This window comes from Cyprinus carpio, chromosome A15, assembly GCF_018340385.1.
Source record: "Cyprinus carpio isolate SPL01 chromosome A15, ASM1834038v1, whole genome shotgun sequence".
Classification (NCBI taxonomy): domain Eukaryota; kingdom Metazoa; phylum Chordata; class Actinopteri; order Cypriniformes; family Cyprinidae; genus Cyprinus; species Cyprinus carpio.
In genome coordinates, this window is record NC_056586.1 from 15,917,521 (window position 1) to 15,934,224 (window position 16,704).

The 16,704-nt window shown below is 37.0% G+C and overlaps 1 protein-coding gene across 1 annotated transcript; it reads left to right on the forward strand.

Moving 5' to 3' along the window:
* Positions 1-220: 220 nt before the first annotated feature.
* Positions 221-16,079, forward strand: cpda (carboxypeptidase D, a). Its single transcript, XM_042771210.1, has 21 exons — positions 221-966; positions 1,800-2,047; positions 5,353-5,495; positions 5,614-5,783; positions 6,970-7,355; positions 7,454-7,645; positions 8,923-9,090; positions 9,172-9,281; positions 9,391-9,496; positions 9,705-9,847; positions 9,936-10,105; positions 10,321-10,651; positions 11,204-11,398; positions 11,729-11,864; positions 11,979-12,125; positions 12,219-12,314; positions 12,495-12,559; positions 13,405-13,536; positions 13,621-13,806; positions 14,015-14,117; positions 14,260-16,079. The coding sequence occupies exons 1-21, from the start codon at positions 335-337 to the stop codon at positions 14,484-14,486; spliced, it is 4,086 nt and encodes a 1,361-aa protein (XP_042627144.1). The 5' UTR covers positions 221-334; the 3' UTR covers positions 14,487-16,079.
* The last annotated feature ends 625 nt before the right edge of the window (positions 16,080-16,704 follow it).

Sequence of the window (16,704 nt, forward strand, 5' to 3'; positions counted from 1 at the left end):
GTTATTTAAAAACAAGCAAAGCATCATCTTAAGTCTTTATTCAGTAAACCAGAAATGACTGGAAATGTCATACATTTATTGGTTAAATATATTAAGTTCATTGGTTTAAAAGAGAGACAGACACCAGTGTGCTCTTATTTTACAGCAGACAGAAATTTGTTGTCGTGACTTTTATTTTGAAACAATTCCGGCTGTCATGGAAACTCCACCCTTTGTTAAAGCGTTAGCAGGAAGTTCCTACTAAAAATATCCCGACGTCAGGCTAAAGAAAGGACCTGACTCCAGGCGGACACATTTTAGGATTTCATGTGTACGTCAAGGTGCCTTCGGCAGCATGTCAGGACAAAGGGGAAACAGTCTGTGTTCATGGCATAAACTCTCGCTCTTGGTTTTATCTCTGCTTGTGTATATCCGCTCGATCAACTCAGTTCCTGTAGACGAGCAGAGAGAGCTGGAGCCAGAGACTTACAGCAAATACTACCATTACGACGAACTTACTGACCTTCTCAAAAGTCTCGCCCAGAAATACGCAAACATCGCAAATCTGACCAGCATCGGCAGATCCGTTGAAAACAGGGAGCTGTGGGTGATGAGAATCACCAGGGACCCCGCTGCTGATGGACCAGGAAAACCCAAATTCAAGTACGTGGGCAACATGCACGGAGACGAGACCGTGTCCCGGCAGGTGCTGATCTACCTGCTGGAGTATCTGCTGGAGAAGTACGGAGAGGAGCCGCGGGTCACAGAGCTGCTCGACACCACAGATATTTATATCATGCCGAGCATGAACCCCGATGGATTTGAGAAGGCTAAGGAGGGGGATTGTACGGGCAAAGATGAGGGTCGGAATAATGCTAGAAACCTCGACCTCAATAGAAGTTTCCCAGACCAGTTTGAAGAGATACACGTGAATGCAGAAGACATCCCAGAAGGCACTGCTGTCATGAGGTGGATCCTGCAGAACAAGTAAGAGCCTTCACAAACCGAACCTAACTTTGTGACTGGCCTTCCTGAAGATCCAGCTATTGATCATTAAACCAGCTAGAAACCAGCTAGGAACATGACTGAGGTTGCAAGAATCTGGAAGTCTTGCCTATAAAAGTCAAGGATAATTTATAATTTATCTCTACAATAATTGTTTTCTGAATAATAATAAAGATGATAAAACTGCGCAATAACTGATCCTTTAACTAAAAACTTTAACATTAGTAATAAAAATACCATTGTTCATTTGTTAGTTCATGTTTGCCTAGGTCCATTAAATAATATTTACAAATACAACTTTTGTTTTCAAAAATGTATTAATAAATGTTGTAATTGAACTATGTTGTAAAGTGTTACTGTAATAATAATTATAATAATAATCAAAACCAAGTATTATTGTTCTTATGAAATTAGAATTAGAAAAATGTAGATTCTTGAAGACTGTGATGATTTCTGTGACTTTTCCAATTGTTTGTGCAGACAATGCGAAAAAAATTATTAAATAAATAATAATAATCCAGTAAATAAATATCACAGACAACTGAGTCATGGAAATTATGAAAAAAAAAACAAAATCATGAATATACATTTTTTTCTAATCCAGCTCTACAATGTTAAATTTTTCTAAATAATAATGATAATGATTTTTATTTTATTTTTATAAAGTCCAGTATTTTTTTTTTACCATACCATATTTATTTTTCACTTTCTTTTCATCTTATTATCTGTGAGTGTCTATGAAATCTTAATCAATTTTATGTGAAGTAGATGGTTTAATTATAACATTTCTGATTTTCTCTGATTCTCTGTTCCAGATTTGTGCTCTCTGGGAATCTGCATGGTGGGACCGTGGTGGCCAGTTATCCTTTTGATGACTCTGTGGCCCATGAAGCTGAGGGCACCTATAGCAGATCTCCTGATGATGCTCTCTTCAGATACTTGGCACGGGTTTACGCAGAGAATAACCCTGTTATGAAAACCGGGCAGCCGAAGTGTCAGGAAAACATAAATGAGATCTTTGAGGATGGCATCACAAATGGAGCAAAGTGGTATGATGTGGCAGGTATGTTGGCAACATTTTATCTCTTAACTATGCTTTAAATCCCTCCCTTTTCCTTTGTCCTGTTTGGGACAAACTTTTGCAAATTTTCCTAAGGGCTTAAAACTCATTGTTTCTATAGAGATGAAGATGTGCTTGTTGTATGAGCTTTATGAGTGATTAACTTCACGTCAGTGGTCTTGAAAAATGGTCTGTTTACAGCTCCTTGGAAAGCACAAGTAGGGGTTATTTCTCATAGATTGCATTCAGTTCAGTTGAACCGTCTTTTTAGCTCCGCCCACATCCTTCTTTACTCAGAACATTCCTACACAGATTTCCTATATGGGGGGGGGGGGTGAGATAATGTGTTGCGTAAACAAACACCATTCATTCATATACTGCAAATATTGATATTAATAGTAGCCACATTATAGTTTAGGAAAGTTTAAAATTGAAAAATGCCGGTAATTAAATTACTTTGTTTTTTTGGGAATGTTTATAATGTTCGCAAACAGTACTAGTTAGAAAGACAATAGTCCTGCAAGTAATCCAATACCAGGACTGTAAGCTTACTGTTCTGGTGTTCTCTGATTACTTACCAGTTTGTAACCTCAGTCTCTGAAGTCTGTATTTTCAACCATCACCGTCAAACAGCAGAAATATGATCCACAATGTTCCTTGAAGCTTGCAGGTCAGATCCATGATGTACTTCAAGACTTACTCAACCAGTCTCATGGTGAATAAATCACACTTCTCGCATTTGGGGATGATTTTGTTCAGCTTTAATGAAGCTGTGGCATACTGTTTGTTGCTCCTCCTGTGTGAGCACCAAATCTCCCCTCAATATAGAGCACTGATGCTCCAAGGACCGAAAGTCACCATGAGGTGGTGGTGACCTTCAAAGCCGCCAGAAATTATGACGTAATCAACCTCAAAATTATGTATGACGCTCTTTTTGTTGGTAAATTCCATTGAGCGCATAATTCCCATGCAAATGTCACCTGATCTTTAGTTGTTTGTCTTATGATGTGTGTTGACCTTATAACGTTTAACTGCTGTCTTTGACATGGCGGTTGAGTCATACAGAGATCATAAGAGCAGTGTTATTGTAGTATTGATTATATGCAATTATAATATATGTATATATACAATTAAAATGAATATATATATATATATATATATATATATATATATATATATATATATATATATATATATATATATATATATATATATATATATTCTTTTTAACTTTGACTTAAGTTAGTGATTCAACTTAAACTATTTATTTATTTATTGTTTTTAATTTTGTTTAATCTAAATTTCAATTCTGAAGTTTCATCTAATATTATAAATATTCTAAAATTATTATTAAATTGTTTTATTTTATTTCAGATTTGTTTCAGTGAACAAGTGAACCAGTTTAAGTTTCTTCCTTTTTAAGTTTAATTCTTTTTGTATTGTTTTTCTGATTAAAAACTGGTGTTGTACCATGCTAGCAAGTTACCAGCCTCAAAGCCTGTTCAGTGACCTGAATCCTGTCTCTGAGACTGTATCCAACATGGTTTTAAAATTTACAGACCACCAGCTGCGTGTTTAAAGTTAATATTCAGTCATTTTATGACAATTCCACCTCTGTCTAGGGAGTCATTCTTATGCTCCCAGGGTTAATCCTGGGAAGATAAGACATTTCAAACATAGGACGCTGGCAACATTGATTTGCCTTCTACAGTCTGTTTTGGCAGGTCAGTAGCCCAGACTGAAGGGTAGTTCTTACAGTTTATTACGACAATGTGCATAATTTAATAAGAAAGTTTAACCTTATTCTTTTCTTTTGTATATTCATACACAAAGATGGATGTGCTAAAACAGGATGTTTCTTCTGGGACTAATCAGGATGCCTCCGCATATGTTTGTTTTCTATGGAACTGTTGAGAAAGTCAGAATAACTGTTATTAAGGATGTGTACTGACAAACAGAGGAACTGGACTTCTGACACCTTTTTTAAAAATGCTAGACTGGTTGCATACAGTGTCACATATTATACTGAGACAGGAAACATGGTGCAGAGACGTCTGACCTCACATGCTTTCAGTTCCAAGAGTCAGTCGCCTTGTTAGCAAAGGTCTTTTTGCTCAAGACTGCATGAAGTAGCAGGACCAACTAGTCTTAAAATACAGTTTTAAGAAGATTTAAGCTAAAGAAACAGTTTTTACTTATTGCCATCTTACTGAAAGTTTTGAAAGCTGACTTACTGACTTAGCTTTGAAAGCAATTTTGGACATTTTAGTCTGTCCTCTAAATTTGCATGACTGGAAATAGCTGCCCAGGGCATTGCTGTGATTGCCAAGTGGACAGACTTTTACTTTGAAGTTGCATTGCATGACCTCTTGTTACTTACTGCATTTCTACTGACCAACTGTGAAAGTCAGTTTTGCAAAGAGCAGAAGTCCACATCTTTCACAATCAAGAACTTTTCAAGTGTTTAAGAAAACACACATAACTGCATATTGCCATCTTGAGTTAGCATTAGTTGATCCGGTGTTTTTTGATGGTTTGGTACATGAATCTGTTGGACACATCATGTATCTGCATTAAATGGTTATAATGTTACATTATGGTGTAATGTACACTACCGTTTAAAAGTTTGTTGTCAAAGTTTCTTTTTTTTTTTTTAAAGAAATTAATACTTTTATTCAGCAATTAAAATGATCATAAGCGACAGTAAAAACATTTCAATTGTTACAAAAGAGTGGTATTTCAAATAAAAAAAAATACTGTATTTTTATTCATTTCAAACGACTGTATTTTTGATCAAATAAATGCATCCTTATTGAGCATGAGAGCATAGGCTAATATCTTTCAAAAACAAAAAAATCTTACCAGCCCCAAACTTCTGAATGGTATAATGTACAAGCTACCATTAGCTTATTTGGTATCTTTTCTATCTAAAGTATATATTGCTAAAGACATTTTGTTTAAAGGGTTGAAGGTTTAGAAGTATTTTATGAGTTTCAGCACACACAGGTTTGGCATCTGAGGGAGCGTCAGCAAACGTGCATTTTCACAGTTTACTTAGACAGACATGACCAATGCTTGTCCTAACCCATATCTGTCAACTCTATGTATTCTGAAATCAATCTTCAAATGGGTTAGAGTTATATTTTAAAGCATTGTCTTAACATTCTTGAACTCATACCTTTTGAAAGACCCTTTGTATTAAGATGTTCATCCTGTTTGCAGATGCTTACAGTTTAAGCCGTGACAACCTCACTATGTCAATTCATACCATGCCTTTGGTACACAGTTTGTCCTTTCTTTCCATGCAGGGGGTATGCAGGATTTCAATTACCTGAAGGGGGGCTGTTTGGAAATCACTATGGAGCTCAGCTGCTGCAAGTACCCACCCTCATCTCAACTCAAAACAGAATGGGACAACAATCGGGAGGCTCTGCTGGCCTACATGGAGAAGGTAGTAGAACTCGATGTGCAAGCAATGACACGCATGGAGAGTTTTTAATGAGCTCTGTAAGAATGTCAGTGCGGTTTGGTTTTCAGAGTTTCTGCCTTGTTGTTATGTATGTGTTCAGATTCACATTGGTGTGCGTGGCTTTGTCAGAGCAGCCAGGAATGATGCCCCTCTAGCAGATGCTGTGATAAGGGTTGCAGGCATTAACCACAATGTGAGCACTTCACGCTTTGGTGAATACTATCGCCTGCTGTTACCCGGCACCTACAACATCACAGTTTTAGCTCCGGGGTACGTATGGTACATATTTATGAGGAAAACTGTACATAATAATTTAATATTCCAAGGAAAATCCTTTGGTTAGTGTTTGTCACATATACATATATGATGGCTAAGGTTGGGTAAATGTATTGAATTTCCAATTAATCGTGATCTTGATTCTTTTACTCTCTGACATTTTTAAGTGGCTGTGAAAAAATGTATTTGTACAGCACTGCCAGTTATAATAATTATAGCGCAACTAGTATAGTCCTATTCAGAGTGAATTAGTGAATCATAAAACATACAGCATGACTAGTTTAGTTAGATTCATGAACAAATAACTCTTTTGAACTGTTTCTTTTTGATGATTGAAACACACACAGCACACCCACTATAGTCTGATTCATTAACAAATGACTCTAATGAACCAGTTATTTGTAGTGAATCAAAAACATAAAGCATTACCAATGTAGTCAGATTCACAAACAAATGACCCTTATGATTCTTTTTTAGTGAATAAACACCATTAAAGGGATACTCCACCCCAAAATGAAAATTTTGTCATTAATCACTTACCCCCATGTCGTTACAAACCCGTAAAAGCTTTGTCCGTCTTCAGAACACAATTTAAGATATTTTGAATGAAAACCGGGAGGCCTGTGACTGTCCCATAGACTGCCAAGTAAATAACACTGTCAAGGTCCATAAAAGGTATGAAAGTCGTCATCAGAATACTCCATCTGCCATCAGACGTGCAATCTGGGTTATATGAAGCGATGAGAACACTTTTTGTAAGCGAAGAAATCAAAAATAACAACTTTATTCAACAATTCCTTTGTCAACGGTCTCCTCTGTGTCTCTCCATATCACCGTATTCTGTGTATGCTCTTCTGCATCATCCACACCACAAGGATGTGCTGTTTTTACATGTATTTCGCTTTGATTTGAAAGAAAACAGCGCATCCATATGGTGCGCAACCAGAGAGATAATTTCTTTCACATGCAAGCAAAGTGGACATTATAACTGAAATATACCTAAATTAATTGAAATGGAATTGAACCAAGAGCTTGTGAGGAGGAAATCTGTATCAATACCCATCCCTGTTGGTGGCTGTTGTTTTTTATTTTATTTTAATTGACCATATGCTCTGAGACTTATGTTTTATGTTTAAGTTTTCCTTCTGTATGTTTCATATCAATCTTTGTGCTCATGCAGCTACATTCCCATGTCCGTGGCTGGGGTGGAGGTGACTGAGGGAAAAGCAGCTGTGCTGAACATCACCCTTGAAGCAGAGAATGATGAGAATCCAACCACCTCCTCAATCGCAGAGTCCCCCACTGAAACATCTGTGAACAGTGCCAGCGCAGACAGCAGCAGCAGCACCGGTGTCAACAAAGCAGCAGATGAAGAGAAGGACTCCAGGGTTACAGTCCAGCCCCAGGACTTCCGACATCACCACTACAATGACATGCATCTGTTCCTGCAGAAGTTCAGCTCTGATTACAGCTCCATCACACGGCTGTATTCCATCGGCAAGTCTGTGCAGGGACGTCTCCTGTGGGTCATGGAGATCTCCGACAATCCTGGTGTCCACGAGTTAGGTACTTCCCGCCGTCTTCATTTACACATGTGTAAAGATCCTACATCTTTAAAAGTCAAATGGGTTTTGAAGTGAACTAATCCTGTCATTCCTCACCAGGTGAACCGGAGTTTAAATATATTGGTAACATGCACGGCAATGAAGTGGTTGGTCGGGAGCTGCTCCTAAACCTCATCGAGTACCTTTGTCTCAACTATGGCACTGACCCTGAGGTCACCCAGCTCATCAACTCCACACGTATCCACATCATGCCTTCAATGAACCCAGATGGATATGAAGTGTCCCTAGAGGGTAAGGCCTTGCCAACTCTGAAAAACAGTTCATTATCATAGACCGTATAAAAACATGGACGTAGTGACCAGGGGTGTCGGACTGGGGGTAAAACCAGTACTGATTACCAAGGCCCCAAAGGAAGAGAGGGCCCTTGAAAAGTCTGGAATATATTTTATTGTACCTGGATATTTTCATGGGGGCCCATCAGGACTGCCTGTGCATAGGACCCGGGATCTTGTGCAACACCCCTGGTAGTGACGTCACTCTTAGATTTCTGAAGAGCGTTTTTGAAGCTCAAAGTAGGATCCAGCCATCGCCATTTTGGCAGTGCATCAACGTGTGTCACTCCTGGATAATCAAAAATGGGCAAAAAGGCGGGAGCTGGTTGCTGAAGCCACGCCCACCTAGCATGACGCCAGTGTCAGCAGCGGCAATCCACCTGTCACTCAAGTGGCCACGCCCTTAATTATGCAGAACTTTAAGGCTTAATATAATTTAAAAACGGATGAGTTCTAAAAAAAAAAAATTCACCCCCTTCACAGTTGTCATGAAGGGCAAAATTAGCTATATAGACCAAAATCATTTTTTGTGCCAGGCTGTAAACATGATTTTTATTCCTGTAAAGTTGGGCATTTTAACATGGGGAGTCTATGGGACTGACTCCCTTGAGGAGCCAGCCTCTAGCTGCCAGTCGACGAATTGCAGTTTTAGTCACTTCCTTGTTGGCTTCATGAGAGAGAGCAGGAGGTTGCCGCTTGTTTATTATACACATTTTATGTATTATGATGTAGTTGCTGTTAAATGCATCTCTCTTCATTCAGCATTGTATTTTTCCAATATTATAATATCACATGTGTGACGGAAATAGCCAGCCTCAAACTGTATTGAATGTTCAGAATATATGTTATATAATAATACATTATTATTATTATTATTATTATTATTATTATTATTATTATTATTAATACAGATAACAACAGTAACAACAGTAAATTATTAATATCAATATTAACAGTATTCCTTTAACATTATTGTTTAAATTTTTCTGTCTGTGTGGGAGCAGTATTATAACTACAAAAGCTTAATTCCAACAGATTATTATTATTATTATTATTATTATTATTATTATTATTAATAAAATATTTTGTTAATATCAGTAATAATCATCATCATCATAACAATAAATTATTAGTTTAATGTCAATATTTATTTTACAAATTAATTTTTTTTTTTATCATTATTATTATTATTATTATTATGAATGTAATGTTATGAAAATGCTCTCTATTGTGCAGGAGATATCGTTGGCGTCCAGGGACGTAACAACAGTAATAACTATGACCTGAACCGTAACTTTCCTGACCGGTTCAACTTTGTCACGGATCCCAGACAGCCAGAGACCCTTGCTGTTATGAACTGGGCTATGAGCTACCCGTTTGTGTTGTCTGCCAACCTTCATGGAGGTACTAGGTCCTAATCTATAATGGTTTTGTTTGATTTGGTGTATGTTAAACACCGACAGATAACCTCTCTATCTCCATCAGGGTCTTTGGTGGTGAATTATCCATTTGATGATAACCCGGACAATGTTAGCAGATACAGCAAGTCCTCAGATGATGACGTGTTCAGGATGGTGGCTCTTGCTTACTCACAGGTGAACACCTGGCTTTCTGTTTTCTGTAATACCAAATGATGTTAAGCATATTTAATCATTAAAAGCTAAATCAATAGCCTGTAAAACATTCTCTGTTTTTCTTTTTCAGGAAAACTCTGAAATGTATGACGGTCACTCCTGTAAGGACATGGATTCATACCAAGAATATTTTAAAGATGGCATCACCAATGGTGCTGAATGGTACAATGTCCACGGTGAGCACTAAGTTTGCGGGGAAAAAAATATGAATAATTTGAAATGTAAACTTTGAATGTTGTCGTACCGACAGACACCTGACAAACTGCTTACCTTTCTTTTGTTGATATTGTCATCCCAAAATAATATCCAGAAAAAAAGGTGTATGAAATTTGAAAGGACTATAATAAGAAGTAAATATAAGTGCATCATGTGCTTATCCCTCAGGAGGGATGCAGGACTGGAACTATGTCAACAGTAACTGCTTTGAGGTGACCATTGAACTGGGCTGTTACAAGTACCCACCAGCAGCAGATCTACCGAAGTACTGGGAAAAAAACCGCAGATCACTTCTGCAGTTCATCCGTCAGGTCAGACAGTCTGACTGCTTCTTTTGCATTTCTTTTTTCACCTCTATCCTCCTACACACTGTATACAATAAGTTTTTTGGACGTCCAGGTTCACCGTGGAATAAAGGGAATGGTAATCGACAGCAAAGATGGATCTGGCATCCCCAATGCTACGATCACTGTGGACACAGTTAATCACCCCATCACATCCAACGTTGCAGGGGACTACTGGCGCCTACTCGTCCCTGGAAAATATCATCTGACTGCCTCTGCCCAAGGGTATTTTTGTGAATTTTCTGCACTAATAGTGGCTCTAAACTAACCCAAACAAAATTTCTAAACATACTGGAACTCACAGAGGCCATTAAATAAGTTGTGATCGACTATATATATATATATATATATACACACACACACCATGGATATAAATATTTTATATTTTCCTTTGTGCATAAGACTGTAAATTGCTCACAATTTCTCTTCCATCTTTTCAGATACTCCTCGGTGAGCACCTTTGTCAACGTGCCTGAGGAAGGAGTGGAGATTGTTAATTTCACATTGACCCGGATTCACAGTTACATGAATGGGCAGATGACTGAAGACACCACCCCAGTTCTGGATCCCAGTTTGAAGGAGTTCCAGAGCCTCATCAAGCAGCTGTCAGGAGAATCTGGTCTGGACAAGCTGATCATGGACACTCACACCCAGAGCAGCTTCCGTTATCGACGGTACAGCGAGGTTTCCGAGTTCCTGCGTGGCCTCACCCTGAACTTCCCAGAGATTACCTCACTCCAAAGGTACAGCCCTCTAAACGCATCACACAAAGTGTGGCAGGTTAGATTAGTAACAGTCAGTTTATCTGATCTCTGCAGACAAGCCTGAACTGAATCCTGTGTGTTTCTGTGACTAAACTCTGGAGGGCAAAGGATTTTTTGGAATGGCGGAGATTAATACCTCTGCATTCACTACTCAGTGAAGTTACTGTGTGAACTGTATTATTTGTCTCACTGTAGCTTAGTCCCAGAAGTTATTTTTGGAAATTATAGCTTGCGCTGAACCAAGTTTAAGGTCACCAAATTTAAATTACCAGAGAAGGAAATCCAGTACTGTTCAGATTTAAAAATAAAGATTTTTCTTTTCTTTTCTTTTTCTTTTTTTTCAAGAAATTAGTATTTCTATTCAGCAAGGATGTATTAAATTGATCAAAGGTGAAGTGGAGATTTTTATATTGTTACACAAACACTATTTCAAATAAATGGTGTTCATTTGTCCTTTCACCTAAAATCTTTAAAAAAAAAATGTATCAATGTTTCAACAAAACTATTAAGCAGCACAACTGTTGCAGTAATGTGATAATTATTTTTCTCTCTTATGAAGCTTGGTCAGAGTGTGGAGTTCAGAACCATCTGGGCTCTGGAGATCTCCAACAACCCTAAAGTCCAAGAACCCTCTGAGCCCAAGATCCGGTTTGTGGCAGGTATCCATGGAAACGCCCCAGTAGGGACAGAGCTGCTTCTGGAGTTTGCTGCCAGTCTCTGTATTAACTACCGAAAGAACGCAGCCATCACAAGGGTGAGTTGATTTTCTAGTGCAAAAGTGACCCCATGATGGTTACAGTATGATCAGGTCATGTCTTTTTGCTGATTTTTATAAAGTAAACCTAAAAATAACTTATATTGTTAGTGATATTTCAAGATAAACACTTGATAGACTAAGGCAATTCAGGTTTACTTAATTATCCATACATCATTTTTTAGAACAATGATGTTAAAATGTGAACATTAAATATGATCCATCATACTTTTGAGGAGTGCTGTTTGTTCATCTCGATCATTGTATTGCATTGCGTTATATGTTTAGCCCAAAAATGTTCCTCACATTGTTTCTCTCTCCTATCTTTAGCTCATCAATGAGACCAGAATTGTTATCCTGCCCAGCATCAACCCAGACGGGCGTGAGCTGGCAAAAGAGAAAGACTGCACCTCCACTGCTGGCATGACCAATGTGCACGGCAAAGACCTTGACAATGACTTCTTTGGTGGGATTGAGTTCAAATTATACCTCATGTTTCACTAATATGTGTGTCAATGCCAGCATTCCACTGCTTTGTCTAAAGGATGGCTGACCATTTACAGTATGTGTCGTTCTGTAGGTAATGCATCTCAGCGTGCTGCAGAACCTCAGCCAGAGACGCGTGCTGTTATGGATCTGATACAGGAAAGAGGCTTCACTCTCTCTGTGGCTCTGGATGGAGGCTCCGTTTTGGTCACCTACCCATATGACAAACCAGTGCAATCTGGTATGATTTGATTCATCCTCTGCTTTAGGAAAGTACACATTTATTGCATCGGTGTCCTGATTCGTTTTTGTTTTGTTCCTTGCTCAATTTCAGTTGAAAATGCAGATACGCTGAGATATTTGGCTACTGTGTATGCCAACCACCATCCCAAAATACACTCGGGCGATACTGGATGTTCAAACAGTCAGAGTATGCTGGTTTCTTCCATTCATACTTCAAGTTTATAAATTAACAGTTTATCTTTTCAGTAACAAGAACATGCTCATTTTTAAATGAAGCAGCCTCTGCTCTGTTAAATCTATAGGTAGAGGAACCATTTTTAGGTTGATGTTATAAATTATTCCTGTCTTTCTCCCTGTCTCCCTCCAGTGGGCAGCGTCCCTAATGGTGTCCTTCGAGCTGCAGAATGGCACAGTCACATGGGCAGCATGAAGGTAGATTACATACTAACTATTTTGCATGCACTACTTTAAGTTTTTTTAAATGTTTATTTTTTTTTATGAAGTCTTTTTTATAAAGCTGCATTTATTTGATCAAAAATACAGTAAAAACTGTAATATTGTGAAATATTATTACAATTTTAAATACCTGTTTTCTATTTTGATATATTTTAAAATGTAATTTATTCCTGTGATAGTAAAGCTGAATTTTCAGCATCAGTACTCCAGTCTTCAGTGTCACATGATCCTTCAGAAATCATTCTAATATACAGATTTGGAGCTCAATAAAACATTTTTATTATCAATGTTGAAAATGTTTGTGCTGTTTAATAAATTTGTGGAAAACATGATCATTTTTAATAGAACTAGCAAGTTCAAACAGCATTTTTATTTAAAAATAGAAGCATTATAAGTTTTTAACATTTGTAACATTATAAATGTCTTTGTTTTGACTTTTGATCAATTTAATGCTTCCTTGCAGAAAAAAAGTGTATTTCTTAAAAAAAATTAAAAAAAAAATAGAAGAATCTTACTGACCCCACACTTTTAAAGGGTAGTGTTTCTGTCTAATTTAGCTAGCTTCTAACTAAAAATACCATAAATTGAATACCATAAACTGGACACACAGCTTTGGATGTCAAAACATTAAAAAATATGGGAAGTGTTTTGCTATTCTAAATTTTTTTTGCATTTAGCAAGTTTTTTTTAGGGCTCTCTGTAGTACAATCAGAACAGACCTGAAGCCCATTTTTGGTCATGAACAACTTGTTCACAATCATTTATAAAATCTTAATTCCTCCTAACAATTTCTCTCTGATTGCTTCCTCTCCATGTTGTAGGACTTCAGTGTGGACTTTGGTCACTGTCCCGAGATCACTGTCTACACCAGCTGCTGCCTGTTCCCACCAGCTGATATGCTGCCCACGCTTTGGGCTGAGAACAGGAAGTCTCTTCTGAGCATGCTGGTTGAGGTCAGTCTGTTGTCTCTCTCTCTGTTCATCACCCTCCACTGCATCCCAGCTCTTCCTTTGCTGAAGCTTGTTCTTCTGTTTTAGGTGCACAAAGGAGTTCGTGGAGTGGTCAAGGATAAGAGCGGTAAGCCCATCGTGGGTGCTATAATAGTACTGAATGGTAGTGTTCGAGTCTTCACCAGTGAGGGAGGATATTTCCACGCCCTTCTGTCCCCTGGTTTACACAACATTGAAGCGGTGGCTGAAGGCTACCAGCAACAGTCCCAGAAGGTGAGTTTTATTTGTTTTGTTTTTTAAACATTTTGTTTATTTAAACAGGATGATAATTAAGATAATAATAAACTATAATTTTTTTTTATTAATATAATGGGGAATATTTAAATTAATTGAAGTGTGTAATAATGTATAATAATGAATATAGTTTATTTAATTGTCTAATATATTATGCATTTTTTTTAATCACTGTTGCTCTTTTCAGGTGTCTGTGTCGCCATTTGAAGCAGCAAGTTCCATTATTATTGAGTTTGAGATGGAGAACGATATATTTGGTCTTCCAAGAGAGTTAGTAGTGGCAAGCGCAGGTAGGCAGATCAAATCACTAAAGTACTAAAGAGTTAAAGTACTCTATATTGATTGTGTTTGCAGTTCTAACCAACCATTTGTAAATGCTTCATTAATATGCACATTTTCAATGGCTGGTCATTTTCATTATTCAATCCCTAGCTGCCGCAATGACGGCCCTGGTCGTGACAGCCTGCATTATCTGGTGCGTCTGCTCCGCCAAGTCAAACAGACAAAAAGACGGATTCCATCGGCTGCGACAGGACCGGGACGACTATGACGACGAGATCCGCCTCATGTCTATGGGCTCCAAAAAGTCTCTCCTGAGCCACGAATTTCAAGATGAGAGCGAAAGTGAAGAGGATACGCTATACACCAACAAACTTTGAGACCTTACTGCTTGCTCCCTCTCCTCCCCCTGAGTCTGTCTAAACTGCCTGCAGGGCCAGTAGAGGGCGCTCAACTGCCAGCAGAATTATTATCCAATCTGTCGAAACCCGAGAATGCACTTTAATGCCCTGTTGAAATCAGGCGAGCGTTTTGCACCGTAGTGTATGCAATTAACCACTGCTCTCAACCAGCCTGCTTAATTATCTGGGTCTTTATAATCTTTAAAAAGGAAATCGAACAGCTAGAATCCATCTCAACAGGATTATGAAACACTGTGCCTTGTTAGATTAGAGGTTGCATGGTTGCTGCTGTTGTGAGGAAGATGATTTTGTAGAGTAAATGGAATTTTGCTCCCCTTTTTTCTGTGGACACGGGTCAAAGTCAGGAAACAATCCATCTGAGAATCAATTCAAGTTTATGAAAAACACACTACTGTGTTTCTTGTGCTTGTTATTGCAGTCATACAGCCAGTGCAGTGGCCCAAACATTTCATATTCTGCAGAATTATTCATCCAGTCTTAAATGTAGATATTTACATTAAGCAAGGTGACACATTAGATACGTAGCAGACAAACACGCTCTCTCATGCCTTCCCATTTATTGTGAGGTTCAGGGACAGGGACAACTTCACATGGACATGATTGTGTTTAATCAGTGTGTCTGGATTCTTCTGTTTTAGTGTGCACTCTTGAAAAAATAATGTATTTATTTTTGTTTTAACATCCATCCAATTAAACATTTATTTTGCTCACTGCCTCTCAGGCATCCTGAAAAGATGCTGTCAAAACTTTATTCATGTAGTTTACATATTATTTACAATTCAGGAGACTAATTAAAAACAAGTCTAGTGTATATTTTGGCATCGGTGTCTAATCAATATCTGTGTCCTACATCTTCTCTTCCAAAATAACTCATTGGTGATCATTTGGAAGCATGCATAAAGCTTGTTCTCTTAGTTTGTGTATATACAAAATGTCCAGATGCGTTAAAGCACAGCAGTATGTTTCCTTCACGCCAGGATGAGGCTTTGATCGTGTGACACGTTGAGCCAATGTGGTGTTACTGTGCAATCTGAAAGCAGCAGAACACCTGGGAGTACTTCTTTCTGAGAAATGTATAAATAATTTTCTGAATCATTCTTTGTTCTACTCTATAAAAGAAAAGCAAACACAATATTAAAACTTAATTTAATCAGATTTTTCCTTTATAATTCATGTCATTCTCTGCCAGACTGAACATTCATACAAGTCAAATGCTAATAAGTGGGAAAATCATGTTTCTGATTTAATTAGTCATTGATCCTATTACCAAGAAAAGTTGAATTTATTTTGGCTTGATGTTGATTGTCATGCTTGAATGTAAATTTCTGGGTGTGTTTGAACAAATATGTATAACTTTTCTATGTTTGTGCTGATGTTTTTCTTTTTTTTTCTTTTTATACAACGATTGTAGATATCAAATTGTTGCCAACTGTACGTAAAAGTGCAATTTCTATCAAGAGTGAAAGAACTGCACAGATACACCTGTTTTTGTGTATTAAAAAAGATATGGTGTGTAATGAGATGTAAATAAAGATGAAACTTTGTTCTAAATATTTGATGAGTGATTTTTATGTAGCTGCGCAGTATTTTGATGGGAGTTATGCACTTTCCAACTCTCAGTCTATATATATATATATACATACATACACACACACATATATATATATATATATATATATATATATATATATATATATATATATATATATATATATATATATATACATATAGTCTATATATATATATATATATATATATATATATTATATATATATATATATTGTGTGTACATACATGTGTGTGTGTGTGTGTGTGTGTATATATATATATATATATATATATATACCTACACATAAAGCGGAAAGTTGGAATTCAAATCCATGAACACAAGAACAAATAATCTACAGCAGGAATGAGTATTTTTAAGATCATAGAAGCAGTATAAATAATACATAAATATATATAAAAAGAAATAATGTATTATATAGTTATTTAAGAAAAATTATATTTGTGTATGTATATATTAAAACATATTTTGTATTATTTCTTAATGGAAATCTATATTGCCACTAGTGCATTTTGATTGTGTGTTTGTGTTGCATAATATTTATGTAATATATATTATTATTTCATATAAAAGAAAATAAATATTTTTAAACCTCATGTGGCTGTATTT

Bases quoted from the DNA above. Each gene is read 5' to 3' on its own strand.
- cpda (XM_042771210.1), top strand. From the start codon at position 335: ATGTCAGGACAAAGGGGAAACAGTCTGTGTTCATGGCATAAACTCTCG. The intron at 11,865-11,978 runs GTGGGATTGAGT...GTCGTTCTGTAG, and splicing joins CCTTGACAATGACTTCTTTG to GTAATGCATCTCAGCGTGCT. The intron at 12,560-13,404 runs GTAGATTACATA...TCCATGTTGTAG, and splicing joins GTCACATGGGCAGCATGAAG to GACTTCAGTGTGGACTTTGG.